Here is an 18,712-nt window from a genome sequence, read left to right on the forward strand (position 1 = left end):
AATGCAGAAACTTCACGCTGTAGTGTATGTGTTCTACAGCAGCATCTCTGAAAATGGCTCAAAAATTTCTTCCAGTCCAGAAATGGATTGCAGAGGTATTAAGGAATACTGGATGATTTGAATGTGTACACTTGTCCTTTATCCTCTGAACAGATTCCCTGCCTATTTCATGCCCAATCCGTGGTTTTGATCTTTAATCCTCACCCGAAGGAGGATTGCCTCCCTCTCCTACCTGAACTCAGAGATTGTCTTTAGGGGCTGCTTGCTGGGAGTCTATCAAACGAGATGTGCAGGGGCTACACATCCATGGGATGCCTCCCTTCTTCATACGTTTTGCAATTCTAGATAAACATTGTTTTATTTTCCCAGGCTTTCTAGAGCTGCATCTTTCTTTTCTTTTCTTTTCTTTTTCCGAATATTTTATTAAGATTTTACAACTAGAACTACAAAAAAAATCATCGCACACACCGGATTTACTGGATCAGCCCCCTACTACATATCTTTTAACATTTTATGATCCTACTAGAATCCGTTTAAATAACTTGAAAGCAACATTAGATCAAAAACAAGTCCCGTTTCTCCAACCAATAAAATAATAATGATGATAATAATCCAAATTGGACAGAAGTCACTATCTTCCTCTTCTTCATCCATAAAATCAAGTTCATCATTTCCTATAAAGTCCTGTTTTTCTTAAACAATGTCAAAGGAAAGCATTAGAGCTGCCTATTTCTAATCCAATACATTTTATATCTGCCATGCATTTTAAGTATTGTCTTCTTATACTATTGATTCACGACTGCTGACGTGTTTATCTTGATTGCTCTTGCCTTATTGATTGCCAAATTGTTACTGTACTTTGAGATTTTAATACTGTCAGCCAACCAGACAATGCTATGATCTTGCTAAATTCTGTGATCTTGATAAATTCTGTAAATGAATTACTTTATATGCATTCAAAAAGGAAAAACCTACCTATACAAAGTGTCCCAGTTATATCTGTAGTGTAGCCCTCTTTGCAATGACAGCGGTACGATCCGTTCTCATTGATACACTCTCCGTTCCGGCAAACATCATGAATAACCTTGCACTCGTCAATATCTGCAATTCAATAAATAGGACTATAGAGAAGGCAAAACAGAAGAAAAAGAAACAGTGTGCCTGGATTCAGTGCTTCTCTTGTGCTTTCACAGGAAACAAAAATACAACTCATCAATGAAGAGATGCACCTTTGATTTAGGAGGCTTGTAAAAAAGAATTACGCAAGACTTTGTGTCATTTCAGAACAGAAAGGAACAATAAATGTTGAAATGTGATTGCCCTAATGAAACAACAGCAGACTTAAGGGTTATCATTTTAAGCCTGGCAAACTCTGTCCATTTCCCCTCTTGGCTTGGGTTCCAAGCAATGCACTGAGCCACGTCCATTAAGTTCCTTCTCCCAGCCAGACTTGAGAATCGCACAGTGAGGTTTGTGACAATGTGTTTCATGACCCTGAGGTCATGCGGCTGCTTGCCTAAACCAGTGGGGAAGAGGAGGAAGGGGCACGAGGGATGCTGCACACCAACAGGCAAGGAGCACACGCCACTGAAGACCACAGTGGTCAGGCAGCCTTGGCTGCTGGAGCTTTGGCGTCCATGGCCACAAACGTCCGGAGGATATGAAGGCAGCCACTTCAATGTGCTGTGCTGTAACCCAGTAGCCCCAGATATTCTGGCACCGTGGGCAAACTATGAACATGGCAGTCTGTCCTCACACTTGCAGTGAATCTTGGAAGCTCCAGGACTGGCCATGTAGCTTGCAAAGATCTAGGAAAGCTTTCTGTACTCCCTTTTGCATGCCCGTGGCTCTGTGAGCTGGAACCCTCAGCCTGCACATGCAAACGCCCCTTCCCACTCCAATTCCTTGCTATCCAGCCCAACAAATGCCTTACTCCTCCAGCTCAGCACTACTAGCCCCTGGCTCACTGAACTCATTGCCTTGCCGTCGCCAGCCCCTTCCCAGTACACAGCATGTGCCTACCCATGCAGCTGATTGCAAAGGGGCATCAATTCTGAAAAAGCTGGATATGGATGTATTGAATAAGCAAAATCCACCAGCACCACTGCATTTTTCATTTTTCCCCTGGTCGCTACTGAACCTGAGCTACAGTAGCATGGGCAACAAGGAAGCACTGAGAAGGAAAGCTCTTGGCTGGCTGCTGCAGCATAAGAGGCCTTCCAGGAACACCTACTGGAAAGAACAGGCACCAAAGTGTCCCTTTCCAATCATTTCTTCTTGCCTGAAGAACAGTTCAGTTTCTGCTGAAGAAGCGATCCACCTCGTGTCCCTCAGGTTTCACTGACTCGAGTCCCAAAGATCAGGATTCAACTCAGGACAGGCATGTGCTGCTTACTCGAGGAAGCTCATTAGAACATGAGCCAAGCTACATGTTACTCTTTTAAAAATAAGAAGGGCCACTTTAGGAACAAGGCGAGGTGGGAAAACTGCAAGGACAAAAGAGGTGCCTTCCTGGGGTCTCTGCCCTGGACTCCCCCTTCCCAAGGTACAATTTCAAACCATAACAGGGATCTTGCTGTAGAGTGGCTCTGCAGTCGCCGACAGAGATGCCACATTAAAGCCCATCTGAACTGGCGTGCCAGACGCTCGAGTTTCTCAACTGCTGTTCTGGATTCCCCGCACCGATTTTAATGGAGAGGGATACCTGCTCCGCTGGTCGTGTATCCGCGGCCGAGAGGACAAAGCTTTTTGAAGGCCACTGTGCCCATGAAGGGGCAGAGCTCGCAGTTGGGCCCCCATCCTCGCCCACCATCGCAGCAGCACTCCGATTTGGTCACGGGGTTCCTGTTGCTGGATCCGATCTGGCACATACTCTGCAGGACTTCAGTGAAGCAGTAGCCTTCTCTGTTATCTGCAAGGTAAGGGAGGGCCCGGGCCGTGTCAGGAGGCACAACCTGATTTGCGGGATGGGGGGAGGACAAAGGGAATCTGAAGCAGGGGGACCAAAGAAATAAGCACGTACTTAGCTATTTAGGAACTGTAGCAGGAAGAATGAAAGCCAGGTAGCAGTAAGAAAGAGGGCATGATGTCTGAAGGAAAGGAAGAAAAGACATTTAGAGAAGAAAAATCTCCTATACAGGTAAGAACACCTGCCCTTGCAAGGAAACCTAGAGAAAGAAGACAGGAAGAAATTAATCATCAGAGTTAGAATCTTCTAACCAACAGCAGCAGAACACTGTCTCAGTTTACATGGAAACAGAAACAGAGTAATAGGTGGAGCTGCAGAACGCCCCCCCCCCCACCCGCCCCGCATAACCTGCATAACCCAAGAGATCCAGGTTATCACTTCCTTTATCAGGAGGTGTCCTTCTGATGAGTCCTGGGCATTTGTGCCTGTGTGCTTAAGGATGTTGAAGTCAGCTGAGAGTGCAATAGACAGGCATAGTTATAAATGGACAGATAAATGGGAACAGATATGTGTCCATCAATAAATACCAAGGGGTGACTTATATACACAAAAGTGTCACAAATATACCACCTTGTATATGAAATGCATAGGAATCCAGCTCATCTCAAACTTCATTCGGAAGGAGTCAATTCACCTATTCAGCCCCTGCTTGCACTTGCCAAGTGTGCATGCATGTCTGAAGGAGCCCGAGGAATGATGGGACACTCTGCTTGCCACAACAGGTCCCATCATTTAACCAACCCCCATGTACTTCCTTCCATTCCCTTGAAAACCAGTAACATCCCCACTAACTTCCCACACTGACAGCTGAACTATACAGTGACTTTCAGACAAATGCACTGTCTCAATTGACAGATTTTGTGATGGCAGGAGGTGCCACAAACAAGAGATCGGATCATATTCACTGCCCTAGGGGTGCGTTACCCTTCCTCTGCCTGACCCTTCATACGTACCTATACATTCATTCTGAGCTTCGTTGACACTGAACCCATCATGGCATTCGCATCGGAAACTTCCTTGTGTGTTTACACAGCGTCCATTTTCACACAGCCCGGGTTTGGTTTGACACTCATTCTCATCTGTATGTTTGTAAGGAGATGCCCCCAAATCAGTGTCATTAGTTTATGTAATTCCACATTTCTCCAAAGAACCACAAAAATTCTTCCAAAATTATACATCTTTATACTGAAACTTTAAATGCAATAAAAGGAATTATTCCTTATTGCATGAAATATACTCACCATGAGTTTCACACATTTATTAAAAGAAATTATTTTAAATTACTATCATGCTCCACTGTTATTATTTTCTGCAGCATGGACAATCTGAAGCAACATTTCATTATTTCGGGGCCTGAGAAAAATGAATAGTGCTACAGACTACACTGCTGAAACTGAAAGAGGATGGAGGGAAGACATGGGAAGGCACCAATCCCTAGAAAGGGAGGGGAGGCATCTCCAGGTAAGGAGAGAAACACTTATTCAGGTCCAGTGCCTTTCAGCATCAATCGTTCTTTTGGGGACTCCTTAATGACAGTTTCCAACCTGGGATTAAACTGGCTTAGAGGTGGGCAATCTCTTCTCTCTTTTCATGTTCTTTAAAGAGGTTGAGGGAGAGAACAGGGATTACTTACAGGCCACAGTACAGAGGAGTTAACTTTTCCTCTGTGCCGCTTCTTCCCAGTCTACACCAAACCCCTCTGATTACTTCCCTTTTGCTAACAAGCAAAGAGCAGCTTTTGAGAAATAGCACAGGGTGAAAAGGTTAAACCTCTCCCAGGGTCTGCTCTAACTCATACACACTCAGATGCCTTTAAAAGAATTAAAAGAGTTTGGAGATCCAGTTGAAGCTCTCCAACACTTCGTCTGGTGCAGCCCTCAGAGAGCTGAAAATCTTAACTGCTCCTAATGTTGGTGTTTACCTGGCAACTTTCTTTTAGATCGCAGGAGGCCCTGCTCAGCCTTCTTCCTATAAGAACTTCACTAGATGCTGCTTAAATATGTTTAATATATTTCTCCACACCATAAAAGCTAGAACCTTGCACTGGAAAAAAAAGGAATCTACGGTTTTCAGGTGCTCAATATCAGATGAATCGCATGGGAGAGATCTAGACAGATCTTCAGCGTCTTGTGAAATGCTACTCCAGCATTACGGGGTTACGGGTTTCCACGTATAAAAAGGAACAAATAACATGTGTGCATTGTTGGCACATCACACACGAGTTGTTATTTCTTACTGGGGGAAAAGAGGGATCATCCTCTGTCTAGCAGCCCGATCACCTTCATCTTGTGAGTGACTTCTATTAAGTGCTGTTAGATCCAAATGAAATTATTTGGACTTAGGTCCTACTGAATCAATGGACCAAGTAAGCCATGACTTAAATCCTACTGATTCCAAGAACAACTAAATGATATCAAATGCCAGGAGAATATTCTTCATTAGCAGATTTCCCCCTAAAAATACATTTACAATTAGCACTTACGGTTTGGATTGCTAGAGGATGTCATCTGGACTTACCCATGCAGCCTTCACCATCGGGTCTTCGCTGGAATCCTGGCCCACATATGCACATGTAAGTTCCTATCAGGTTTTTGCACATCATTTGCTTTGACTCACAGTCATGAATTCCTTCTTCACACTCATCCTGATCTGAAAACATTTTTAAAAATTACTGACGGTTTGAACTAGTGCATCGCTCCTACTTTTAAAAAGCAAAAATGTGAATATCACCTCATTATCAGTGATATATAGAAAAAGCAATGACACGGACAAAAAGAGAGCCTTTAGGCTATTGGGCAAGCTAAATATGTATTTAATAAATATGGAATACCTAATATGTGTTCACTGTAATAACGTATATAATTGTATGCTGTTAATTCTGGATACAGAAACTCAACTATTTAAGCTTGATGTATCTGTGGAATGTGGCAATCTCACAGACACATATATTCCTTCATAATTTGTCTTTTTAAGGGTTGTTAATGATCTAGGTAATTGCTTCCTTTAAAAAATAAGCACTGACCATGGTAGGAGTCTGATCACATGCTTCAGGAAGGTCTTCTTAGCTGTGGGGCTAAGAGAACCTTCACTGAAGGTGTGTTTTGCAATGGCAAGCAGTTCTTCAATCCCATACAATGCAGCTCAATAGTGGAATGTTATTTCACAAAGCCTGACTCGGATTTGGAAGTAGATCATGATTGGGAGGGTGTGATTCAGAACTGAAATTTCCAAATCTAGAATCATGGAACAGTAGGATTGGAAGGGGCCAAGAAGGCCATCTGGCCCAACCCCCTGCTGGTGCAGGACGTCAGTTACATCATTCCACTCAGTTAACAGTATAGCCGAATGTATGGAAGAGCACACACCCTCTCCTGGCCACTGGATTCACTGTTGTATTGCTCTGACAGGAGGGTACTGATAATCTTTTTGCACATTCATCTCTCCCTCTTACGGAGAATTCAGGTTGCAAGTGATAAGAAAACTAAAGAGAAAACAGGATCAATGGGAAACAAGAGGGAGCTCAGCAAGGTCAGGGTGTTCCCCCCACGAGTAGAACAACAAAGCATACTAAGAAGAGAGAAGAGGAGAGGATAGAGGAGGAAACATCCCAACAAGGAATGAGTATGCTCGGTAGCTACAACTGGGAAAGATACAATGGAAAATCAAGGGAGGTGGGGTAAGACTTAGGGTGGCTTGTTTGACAGCTTCTTGGAGAGGACTATGGCTGGCTGGAATGTAGGACAGAAATACTCCTGTTAGCAGGCAATCCAATACTTCAATATTTTGTTACAGGTCTGGACTGTATTCAGTAATTCTGACCCTCTGTAAGGCAGACCTGGTTGCACATCTTTAGCAGGGGGTGTATTTCCAATTTTCAGGAGGTTTAGAGGTTTCTCCTCAACTTGTAGTGACTGGAAATCAAAATCCTCTGATAAGAAGGTTAGGTTGCCTACCTGTAAATATCGTTCTTCAAGTGGTCATCTGTGCATCCACACATATGGGGCCCGGTGCCTGTATGGGGCCCATTGTCCGGAAGGTTTCCAAGCTAGACTTGTTCTGGCAGAAACCACCCTTCCCCTCCAGGAGGGGTTCCCACCCTTCCTCCCAGTCCTTTCAAGACCAACATAGTGGCCTCAGAAGCAGGGGATGCTGGTGAACGGCCAACCTGCACCAGCTGGGTACAGGCCCAGAGGAAGGTCTGGACGTGAATCTGTCTGGCCCTGATTTGGGATCGGTGGGCAGGTTCTGTGAATGCACAGATGGCAGGCATGAAGTTGGGCCAGACCAAGAGGTAGACAGGTGGTCTGCCAGCACTCGAGGCCAAATTGGCAGCCTGAAGGCCGTGGCTCCACAACTTGGCCTGAAGACGCCCAGCTCGATTTTTCCAGGCTTCCATGAGATGCCCCCTTGCAAAGAGAAAAGGCACACAGAGCGTCCGTCTGTGGGACGAAGATGGCTCCCGTAAGGAACACACTTCCAAAAGGGCACCTTGAGTGCCATCCAGAAGGGAAAGAAAAGAAAGCAGAAAAGGATAAGAATAGCAGAGAAACAGTCTACAATGGGTTGGAGGGATGTTGTAAATTTTTTTTGGGATAGAAGGTTAATAGGGGTAAAGTGGGGTGAAAAGAGAAAATGGAGAGGATAGCAGTAGCTGGAAAGCAGGAAAAACCTGAGAGAGAGAACAAGACTCAAAGTATACCGGAGGAGGAATAATCCCGAGGCATCCGTAGTAGTGGTCAGAGCAGATCTGGGGAAAGGGTGGGAATGCCTCCTAGATATTCCAGGGGAGGGAGAGGAGGGGCTCCCGCCAGGACAAATCTCGCCTGGAAATCTTCCCAAGAACAGAGCCCTGCAAGGCTCAGAGCCCATGTGTGTGATGCACAGAGACCACGAAGAAGAACTGCTGTTAAAGTCTTGAAAGAACGCTTATGTTTCAAAACAAGAGTGGAGAAAGGATGAAATGTGTCTGCCCTGTTTGTATTCACATATGTTTCCCGTTACAACCTAAAGTTAATTAATGAGGTACCATTTGTTTTTGCTTGCCTGCCTTGCAAGCAGTTTTTTATAACAATGCTACAACTGCCAATCTGGAAGTAACATGAATTTCATCTTTGCAACACAGAGAGAGAGAGTGAGAGAGAGTGAGAGGGAGGGAGGGAGGGAGGGAGGGAGGTTTAAAAGGTTACTTTAAGTGATAGGGTAGCTGCCATTTTATAAACCGCAAGGTGTTCAGGAATCGTACCTCGGCACATCCGCTTGTCCTCTCTGAGAACGTAGCCAGCAGGGCATTTGCATTCATAGGATCCATAGGTGTTCACACACCGGAAGGCACACAGGAGCGGATTCTGAGCGCATTCATTCACATCTGTGCAAACAAACGCATCCACAATGAATCATGGAAAGTAGCCCCAGCTCACGGTTCCAATTGCTTGTGCTTCCCCTCCTGCTCCCGGGAAGCAACAACAGCTTTCAGGCTGCCCCTCCTTGGCAAGGGGCCCCAAGTGCTCTGCAGCTGGGCGAGAGGCCTGATCCCTTCCCCAGCCGTGCCATGCCCCTCGTTTGCTGTCAGAATCAAGCATCCTTCCTGAGCATCAGAAAAGCAGCGGGGACTGTGGATAAGGACAGCACTGTGCCCTGGAGTTGGTCCGCTGCACAGCCGGCCATGCCAGGGCTCCAGCAAGGCCCACTGCTTGTCCACATGCCATTGCTGTTCTCATCCGACTGTGCTCGGTAAAATACTCTCCCTGCCTTCACTTCTCTTCCTCTCCCATTCCTATGCTTGCGCCACCAGGTTCAATTCTCTACACCGCCTCCTTCGACATTTCCTGGCACTCTGGAGAGGAAAGACCACCCATTTCGCTTCAGAATAGGCTGTGCTTTTCCAAGTCTTTTAGAGAGCTCCTGGGGAAAAGCATGCGGAACTTCCCAAGAAAACACAGTTGCATCACGAATCAGATGCCACTTCTCCAGCTCTGAATGTAGGCTGAGTTCTAAGGTCGCTTTTATTTCCTTGGGCACCTGAACACTCAGGTATGACAGGTGCCCTGCAAGCTACTCTGCAGAATGCTCCTGAGTGGTCCATCACCCTGGACAACTTTTATTCTTGGCCCTGAGGGATTGCTGTAAAAAGTGACAGGAGAGACTTGAAGTTTTATGGAGATGCCTCCTGTCTTGCTGCAAGCTTTGTTTCAAGAGAAAGGAGAGGGTGGCTGGGCAAGACTCGGTGGCTCATGGGAGAGGCTGAGAGGCTCTCAGGAGGGTAGGCTGGATAAATCTGGCTTCAGATATCCAGAGATCATCAAAAAGGCAATGGGGTATCTGAGCTTTCAAACTGAGCCTGAAGAAAATGAGCCATTGACGGAGTTAAGAGGAGGAGGAGAGAGAAGAGCCACGTGGCACCAGATCCTCCGGCTCCACTTGTTGTTCACACAGTGGCCAAGCAGCTGCCCTGGGATCCCACGCGCAGGACGTGCGTGCCTCAATTCAAGTCCAATTCGGGCTGAAGCGAAGTCCCCTACCGCTGCTATTAAGGACTGGAAACCCACAACCCCACTCGGTGCCCACCTTCCCTCTGCCACCCCCATTCTCTTTTTCTCCACGCATTTGCTGTCCGCCTTTTTGTTCACTTTCTCTAATACTATCGCACCTCTTATTTTCCTTAGCACATAACACTGGATTGACCCACCTATCTAGAAATGCCCATTATTGGATTCTTTCCCACTGTTGTTGTTGTTGTTGTTGTTGTTGTTGTTGTTGTTGTTGTTATAACATTTCTATGCCGCCCCTTGCCGAAACCTCGGGGCGGCTTACAACATGATAAAATACAATGAAATACAATAGCACATAATAAATTACCATTAATTACAAAATACAAAAAATATATTGATTTACAAATATAAGATTAAAATTATCAGTATAAATTAAGTAAATAAAAATATAGGAGGAGAAAGAGAAGGAAGAAGAAGTTGCCCTGGCCAGATCATATGTTTTAACAATTAAAATGATGTTTACATAAAAAGGTTCCCCGATACATCTGAATTCTGCACTCCCAGAGCAGTGCATAAGCTAGAGATGAGCATTATTTGTGTGCTCTCCTATTCCTACATGGAGTCACGGTATAAACCGTATATGTTCCCTTCAGTAGAGCGGCAGAGTGTTGAGAGACATCACTGTCTGGACTAGGCATACTTGCTGAAGAAGTCCACTCAACGAACCCTGGGGCCAGTACTTTTATTTTATTTTACTCTGCTTTACTGTCACACCAGCCTGGGACCTCGGTAGTGGACGGTATAAAAAAAGTTCCAAATAAATAAATACTTGCCTTCACAAGTCACCATTGGACCTGGCTCAAACCCTTCTTCACAAGTACATTCGAAGCTTCCAATAATGTTCTTGCAAGTTCCATTTCCACATGGGTTTCCTACCGAGCATTCATCAGTGTCTGGGAACAGTAAAAACAAATAAAAGAAAAGCACAGGTGTTATGAAAGTCTCAGAATTGTAACTCCAGTTACCTGGAGGAAAACACATTTGAAAACACAGGCAAATGCATTTTTGATTGGATTTACTTAGCAGTGCTGAGGAAATTCAAAAGGAGAAAAGGAAGTGGCGCCATTACTCACCTACGCATTCAGTTCCTTGAAGCAGGTAACCAAATGGGCACTCGCAGCGGAAGGAGCCATCTGTGTTGATACACTGACCAAATTTGCAGTTCTCTGCATCCTGACACTCATCCGCATCTTAGCCCCAAAGTTAATCAAACAGAAAGACAAAAGAAACACTTACTGAAGGATCCTGTGACAAATAATCTCAAAACTGCCTAACACAAGGGATAAAACAAAACCAATAGTCTAGTTGAAATGACATGCATTCTAATTATGCATGAGAAGGGGTAGATTGCTCTTCAGTCTAGGTAATATAAACACAATTTCTTTATCTGAAAAAGAGATCAATAGATTGTCCTCTTCCTATTTAAAGTCACTTACCAATTGGTTCACCAAGAGGGCCCACCAGAATGCCAGATCCAAATGGACAAATCTGCCGATAAGCATCTATAAGTTAAACATAGGTATTAACTTGAGGAAATCAACCAGAACAGTTAACGTTTTCATTCATACTCTTCCAGACATTAGATTCACATACAATTTCTCTAATCAAAATGGTGTAGCCATGCATACGCAAATGCATTTGCTTCATTTTGCCTGAATAAGGAAGGTGGCTGATTGCTTATCCTCCTGCCCCACCTGCACATAATTCAAAGTAGTTTGCATGTACAAAAGAAGTGGCACAACCTTCCTGAGGATAAAAAATATATAGAAAGCCCTTCTTTTTTGGATCTGGTCAAAACAAAGCAAGAACAAAGGCTGATTTCCATGAGCCTTTTTCATGGCAGAATGAGGGATGCCTCCTTTGTTGTAGTTCTGTTCAAAATTGTACCATTGCTTTGCAGATGTTGCATGCTGCAATATGGTCCCCACACTAAAGCAACAGCACAACTTCTTCATGGTGTCCCAAGGTGCAGTATGCACTGAACGGATCTGCTGAAGTGAGGGCCAACTCAAACAATTAAATTCATGCTTGAGAAAGTACATTGAGTGGATGTGTGAAGAAGGTCTGGGAGTAGGAGCTCAATGGGTTAACTGAACTGGCATGATTTCCTGTTTTTCCTCCTCTCTTTTCTTGATTAATCCCAGATGGGGAGAGAGTTGGGAACCTGGATGATTTATTCCCTGGGATGGCAGAAAGAGAGGGTTGGTTTCCCGCAAGGACAACTGACCCCATTTATTGCTAGGGGCAATTGCAGAAGGCAATCCCAGAACTGGCAGTTGCTCTGCAGGAAAAGCAAGGTTTAAAACAGAGGCATCAAGGATAAGCGTTCACCTCACTCTGGACCAGGTAACTGGCCAGATGGGTTCTGCTGACCTCTACCCTTAGGAGACCCCCTACAAGGCTCCTGAAGAACAGGGCTAGTGGGGGTTATGCTTCTTTCAAGGTGATGTATGAATGTGCAAGCTTTATGCAAATTCTCTAAAGTACACTGGATCCAAAGAACAATGAGTGAAAGGAAAATACCCTCTAGGGCTATTCTGCAAATACTATGACTTGAAGGCTTGGCAGACGGTCTTTACAAGCAGAGGAACACCTCTGGATTCGTTTTCATGTTAGTGCTAGGTGTAAAACATCAAGGTGCAAGATTCTGATTGTCATCCAGTGTCTGAAAAAGAGCTATTTGTGTACGTAATTAATTGCATGTCTAATCTGCCCAATAACAGATGTTCTCTGGGCTGGTTTACAAACTACTAGCTATTTCCCATCATTCCAATGTTGCTGTCTATTATGTAGACAGAAATGCCATTCCAGAGTGAAGTGAGCTGCAGAAGCCGATGCAAATTAATATTATTATTAGCTTGAATGTGAAGACAAAAGTTCCCCATTCACCACTTCTCACTTTGAGTTTCTCATACATTATTTCTCTTTTCACATATGGCAGGGCACTGAAACAATCCCATGAGAGAGTTTAAAGGCACCTTCTCCTTCTTCTGGACACAGTTCACATGGATCACCCCATCCTTCGCCATGCATGTTGCAGCAGCATTCTTGCTTGGAATGATTCCTGGATTTTGGAATGGAACACTTCCCATCTTCAAATTTAGTAAAGCAGTAGCTCACTCTCAGATCTAAGCAAAGAAAAACAGGGTATAATTAAAGTTTAAAACTACAGATTTTCATTGAACCTACTCAAAATGCCATGCAAGTTATTTATAGATGCACAGTATATTATGCATTATGTTTGGATTAGTACATAAGCAGGAGAGGTTGATATTAAAGATTTAGGCTGCAATCCTAAGCACACCTCCTTAAGAGTAAACCCCAGTGAACTCAGTGGGACTTATGTCCAAACAGATTTGCACAGAACTGCACTATTGAGCATATATTGTGTCCTTGTGGTCTTTGCTGAGAACTTTTCTCATAAAAAGCATGGCCCAGAGTACGGTCTGAAGGCATGTAAAGCATCCACCATGTTGAAGCTAAGCAGGCCTGCCCGGAGTTTCCCAATGGGAGAAGGTGGGATATAAATACACAGATAGATAGTAAAGAGGAAAGCTGTGGTTGGTGTGTTTTGATTCTTGCTTTCTTCCCTCCGATGGGTCTGGCAAGTTGCCTACAAGTTAAGAGAGAGCATGGCTGGTGTCGTATCACCGCACTGTGCTCTTCCACGCCGAGTGATCTAAGCACTGGAGCAGAAAAGAAACTGCAGTCATTGGACAGACAGATAGCTGGCAACTTCTCTTGCTGGCAAAAGAACAGTCTAAGTGTCAGCTGCAAAAGCAGCTGCTCAGCCAGTTTTGCTTGGTGGGAGATTCACACTGAGCAAAATCCCAAGCACTGGAAAAGCTTAAGATAAAAAATAAAGCAAATCTCCTGGAGAACTCAACTTGCTATTTATTTTAGCTGTGGCCAGCCAACCACAACTAAAAATTCATTAGTTAACTAATCAATTCACTATTATACTAATGAATGGAAAGTCAGAAATAATTAAGAACTGTATAGGGCATGTAAATAACTGGACATGGAAACAAAAGTTAATTTAATATGGATAGCCCACTTTTAAAATGCTTTCTGAAAGACAACCTTGACCAATTTTAGAAGGATTATCAGAAGGCAGAAAGCCTCCACTTCAGCCTTGATTCAAATACATGTATAATTCAGAAAGCTATCTAAAAACTACTATCATATTCACAGACTGGGAAAGGATATGTCTAAAAATGGAAGTATACAAGAAGTTGTTGCTGTAAACAGCAATGAGCCTTTCATTCGTATTTATTATTATTTCTTCCTAGTACATCAAATGAAGATTTAATCAGAACAATTAACTGACTGCACTTATTCCTATGCTTTCAAGGCCTGAAAGCTGCAGAACCATTACAAGTTCTATCAAAACCCATTTAATAAAATGGGAAATCAGGAATTCCCTAAGCAAAATTCCCACGGAGTTTTTCAAGCCACTTTCTTGTGGAGAAGTGGTTTCAAGGAGGCAAGGCTAAAACCACAAGTATAAGACATATCTAATTTATATGGCTACAAAATTGTACCACAAACACTCCTCCCTTTTCTAGTTTAACCCAAAGAAAGGCTGCCAAACCACAGAGTGGTTTTGGAATTCTGATAAATGCTTGTTCTCGGCAGAATTAATCATGCTAACTGTGGGGGAAGCAGTCATAAGGGGCAAGCCCTAATTACGGCTCTGCTACTTCCTGAATTCTGAGGTGGAGTCCACCACCAAGGGCCTGGAAAGGGCCTAGCTTCTCTGGTACCACTGAAAGTGGGGAGGCAGCAGAAATCGCCACTGCTCCCTCTGTGCCAGCTTGGGGAAGACCTGCGGCGCGCAGAGACTGGAAGCACCACTTCAGTACAAGGCCCCTCAGGAACCAGACAATTCTTATGTGCTGCTACATACTTCTGAGGAAACTTGCTTAGGTCTGCTCTGAAAATATGCATACAGGTCAGAAGACAAATACAACAGGCTGCCAGGTGGTCGTTAATGTACCTGGGGAACCGGCTTCCTTTGTGACAAAGCTGTAACTGAACTGTAAAGCTGAGAGGAAAACCTCGCAGATATTTTGAGCAGAATCTTCACCCCAGAGAGGGAGAAGGGTTACCTTGACATCTCCGTCCAGTCGAAGACACTATGAACCCTTCAGGACACAGACAGACGAAGCTGCCCCGGGTGTTGCTGCAGGTGCCCAAAGCACAGATCTCGGCTTCTTCTGCGCACTCGTCGATGTCTGCAAGGAATTTATACTTCAGTGCCACAAAAAGCAAACCAGACCTTGAGACATTGTCTTACATGATGTCTCTGATGATGCAGGAAGGTACTTAATGCCTTGGGAAATAGGCCTGTTCGCACATGCGTGCAGGATGAAGGCCACGCCCTGGTGTTTTTCACGCTTCCCAAAGGAACTTCCTCTTCCCTGGGACTAATGGCAGGTTCAGTGGGAAGAAGGGGGTTTTCATTGGAACAGGAGTATGGGATGAGTTTACTATCACAACCCGCCATCCCTAAATGCTGTAGTTCTAATCGTACTCCCCTCACCTGCAGCCGTGCCTGCTAAGCGGGGAGAAGCCCAGGCACATTAAATGCCTTTGCACACTTAATGTCTCATGTGTTTTGGGCCTGAGAATGTGAGCAGTGAACCACTCGGTTCAGATTTCACCCCCATCATGAATCCACTCTGCGACTGCAAGGACCTGGCATTTCTCAGCTTCGTATCTTAAGCCAAGGCTGCTCCAAGGATTAGTAAAATGCACATGGACGCATCTGATTGCGCAACCAACGGTATCAACAAGAAAGGCACCAAAGAAGTGCGAGGCATGCAGTTTGAATCAGCATCCTGTGGCAAAGGACACCAGCCTGCTGAGATTCTTTTCCTCACGAGGTGGGCTTGCAGTGGCCAATGGGGTTTGCCAGTAGCCTCTCTCGCTCTTATGCGCAAGGCATCTCACCGTGTTCCTCCTTGTATTTAGCATCCCACTGTGAAACACGAATGGCCTTAGCTTACCATCGCAGTTGTCATTCTGCAGAATGTACCCAGGTGGGCAGATGCATCTATATGAGCCATCCAGGTTCTGACATGTGCCAGGTGCGCATTTGCCAGGCTCCAGGGCACACTCATTGATATCTGTGAGAAGAGACCAGCAAAACGGCAGTCAGTGCCCGTCATTTCCTCATGCTCCTTTTATTAATGACGTTTCATCTTGCGGTGAAAACAAGGGTGGGAGGGAGACTTGGCTTTTTGAACTGCTTATGGGCTACAACCAGAAAGCCTTTGATACAAAGATATGAATTTACAGGCGACAAACAGGTGGCATCTTATCAAGTTTACATCCTCCTGGACATTACTTAAATTAAATCATTGGTATTGGGAAGGAGCAGAGATCATTAAGGGGAAAAAGGGGGTATGCAAAGCAAATAAATGCCTCCCACAATAAGAAGTTGAATTTGAAAATAATGGGTACAATCCAGCCAAAGTTAAGCACTGGGTTATATTCAACTGTATCCATCTAATGGGAAGGCATCTGCTGGCAGAATTTTGCTCAATCTCCTCCGTAACTTTGTGCAGCCCTTTGGAACAGAAGAAGACGCTGCAACACTGCACATAGAATGGATACAAGTTGGAAAGGATCGATCACACATTTAATTTTCCAATTTAAGTCAATTATATTTTATATATTTAACTTTTATTGGAGTGTAACCATTCTATATAGCTGTCTCAGTCTTGGAATTGAACTCTGCCTCAAATCTTCATCTTCAAATCTACAAATAACTATAAAATATCAACTTTACTGATACATTATTGTATCTTTATTTCCTTTGTTTTTACCTAAATCTAGCACTTGAGTTTGTACAATTGAATAAATCAGCAATTTAGAAAGATAAAACACTTTGACAAGTACTTCCTAGATGGGCGATACTAGTTACTAGCAGTTTATACTCTGCCAGTTGAGTTTGCAATTATATGTAGTGCAATATATTGCAATTGTTTAATTGTAGATGCATATTGGTAATAATGTTTGTTTTTTAAATAATACCAGAATGGGAACAAGTCATACCCATTAAGCAACAGCTCAATCAAGCAAAACGTGACACTTGAGAGTTCTGGATTGTGAGATATTAATGATGTTCAGAAAGAACTGATGATTTGAATTTCTCTGTGAGTCCAATTTCCTAATGCACAAGTATGTGTAGTCTGAGTGGGAGGCCACCTGGGAACCTATATTAGAAACTCTCCCAGATTTTTGGAGGCAGAACAATAACCAATAAATGCATCTGTGCCTAATAACATAAAGAAGACATTTCAAGGAGGCAATGAATTATATTTCAGAATGTACTACAAAAGCTGTTCTTTCCGCAGAAAATCTTCACCTTCCTCACCAATCCACACAAGGACATCCTCAGCTAACTACTATAGATACAGAGCATTGTGTTTATGACATACCAATGCAGACCCTTCCATCTGGAGGCATCTCATAACCATCGTTGCAAAGACACTGGAAAGACCCAATGGTGTTGATGCATCGACCATTTCTGCACAGGTTTCCATTCCCACTGGCACATTCGTCAACGTCTGAAAGGATAAGAGGCCAAGAAAGGTGGAGGAGCAGGGGAAAAGAGACAACATGAAAAAGAAATAGAAGCAAGCCATTTAACAGCGTATTCAAAGGGTTATAAATAACACTTGCTACAAGAAAGGGCTCCAGCCAATAGCCCAGTATGGCAAGAGGTCACTGTGATTCAGGTATATTTATGTCTGCTTCAGTACTGGACTTTCCAAATGCTGCCTCTGGCTTGAATTCTTGCCTTACGTTTGGATGCCTTCCTGGGGTTCCCCTGCCAAAGGAAGTTAGAGGGTGGCTACAAAAGAGAGGGTCTTCTCGGATGGCACCCCACTTCTGGCACACCCTCCCCAAAGAGGTCCCTTGCCTGCCTACATTCTTATATTTGTGGTACAAGGCAAAGATCTTTCTTTTCTCTGGGGCTTTTAAGGGACCTAGTTCTATGTTCTCTGGCTTTTTTTATTCCTCTGCTATCCTTTCTTTCCTTTTGTAATGCATTCTTTTAAATATAAGTTTAGGATTTTATATATTAATTGCTTACATGGTATTCTATACTTCTAACTCTATAATCTGCCTGGAGAACACTGGTTATTGGGCATGTTAAAAACATAAGCAACAATTAAAGAAATAAAACCTCTTCTAATAGTTCATTAGCAATTAGTACATACGCAGATAACTCTTATACCCATAGCTGGCTCTAGCTATTGCCTCCATCCCATCATAGCTGGCACAGGTAAGCCATCCAACTCTAGCTTCCATCCAACATGTCGCATGCTGGCTAAATATTTCACATGATGAAGCACAGGAAATCTACTTTCCAGCTCGGAGCATTCGCCTCAGCCTGTTCTGCCAGGATAACCTGGTTCTGCTCAAAAGGGCAAGGGGAAGTCAGCTTTGGATACTACGTCTTCATGGTGATCGCTTCCCTTCCAAGGTTCTTGAGTGGCCTCGTGGCTCACACAGTTGCAAGACATTTCAAGCGCATGGCTGGAGGGGTCTCTTACCTATGCAGTCGTTATTGTGAGACAGGATAAATCCCGTATGACAGCGGCAGTTGAAGGAGCCGACTGTATTTCTGCATGTACCATTTCCACATGGGTCTCGTTCACATTCATTGATATCTGTGAAAAAATTAAGTTGGAAAGTCTCAGGCTGTGTTTTTCATCATTCAAAAGAAATACAAGCCACTGCACACACATCCAACAAATGTAGATACCTTAGCTGCACAGTTCACTCTCACATCTTGAAGAAGGGAAGGAGCAGAGCCCTTCGGAAGCACAGAAAATATGCTTTGAGCTGTTGCTCAACATGCATGGAAAGACATGACTCTCCTTGTTGACCTGAGAGGGTGAAACTTAGCAACTGGACTTGCTGAGACCCAAAACAGAGCTGGAAGAAGTCAAAGACCTTCCATGACAACTGTCCACAGCTTCCTAGGAAGTTCTGGCTCACAACAAGAGCTACAGACCTCAATGAATGGTGACATGGAGCTGAAGCAAATGGACATTGAGTAGAATTGGTAACATAATTTGCCTTGACAGAAAGATTGAGAGCAATAAGCAATTCTTCACCAGGAAGGAATCAAGGCAGTTCTTTGCATGTTTGAGGGAGCCAACCTCATTGGGATGTC

The 18,712-nt window shown here is 44.0% G+C and overlaps 1 protein-coding gene across 1 annotated transcript in view; it reads right to left on the bottom strand.

Moving 5' to 3' along the window:
* Positions 1–18,712, bottom strand: part of FBN1 (fibrillin 1) — a 207,410-nt gene that overhangs the window by 13,409 nt on the left and 175,289 nt on the right. The window contains exons 46-58 of the mRNA XM_044438822.1: positions 18,087–18,203; positions 16,965–17,093; positions 15,528–15,647; positions 14,628–14,753; positions 12,495–12,644; positions 10,953–11,018; positions 10,590–10,706; positions 10,290–10,409; positions 8,211–8,333; positions 5,486–5,617; positions 3,922–4,047; positions 2,705–2,911; positions 976–1,101 (exon numbers count right to left, since the gene is read on the bottom strand). Of these exons, the coding sequence (XP_044294757.1) occupies positions 976–1,101; positions 2,705–2,911; positions 3,922–4,047; positions 5,486–5,617; positions 8,211–8,333; positions 10,290–10,409; positions 10,590–10,706; positions 10,953–11,018; positions 12,495–12,644; positions 14,628–14,753; positions 15,528–15,647; positions 16,965–17,093; positions 18,087–18,203 (1,659 nt within the window). The remainder of the gene's footprint in view (positions 1–975; positions 1,102–2,704; positions 2,912–3,921; positions 4,048–5,485; positions 5,618–8,210; positions 8,334–10,289; positions 10,410–10,589; positions 10,707–10,952; positions 11,019–12,494; positions 12,645–14,627; positions 14,754–15,527; positions 15,648–16,964; positions 17,094–18,086; positions 18,204–18,712) is intronic.

Source organism: Varanus komodoensis, unplaced genomic scaffold (assembly GCF_004798865.1).
Source record: "Varanus komodoensis strain SLA01 unplaced genomic scaffold, ASM479886v1 scaffold33, whole genome shotgun sequence".
NCBI classification, from domain to species: Eukaryota; Metazoa; Chordata; class Lepidosauria; order Squamata; family Varanidae; genus Varanus; species Varanus komodoensis.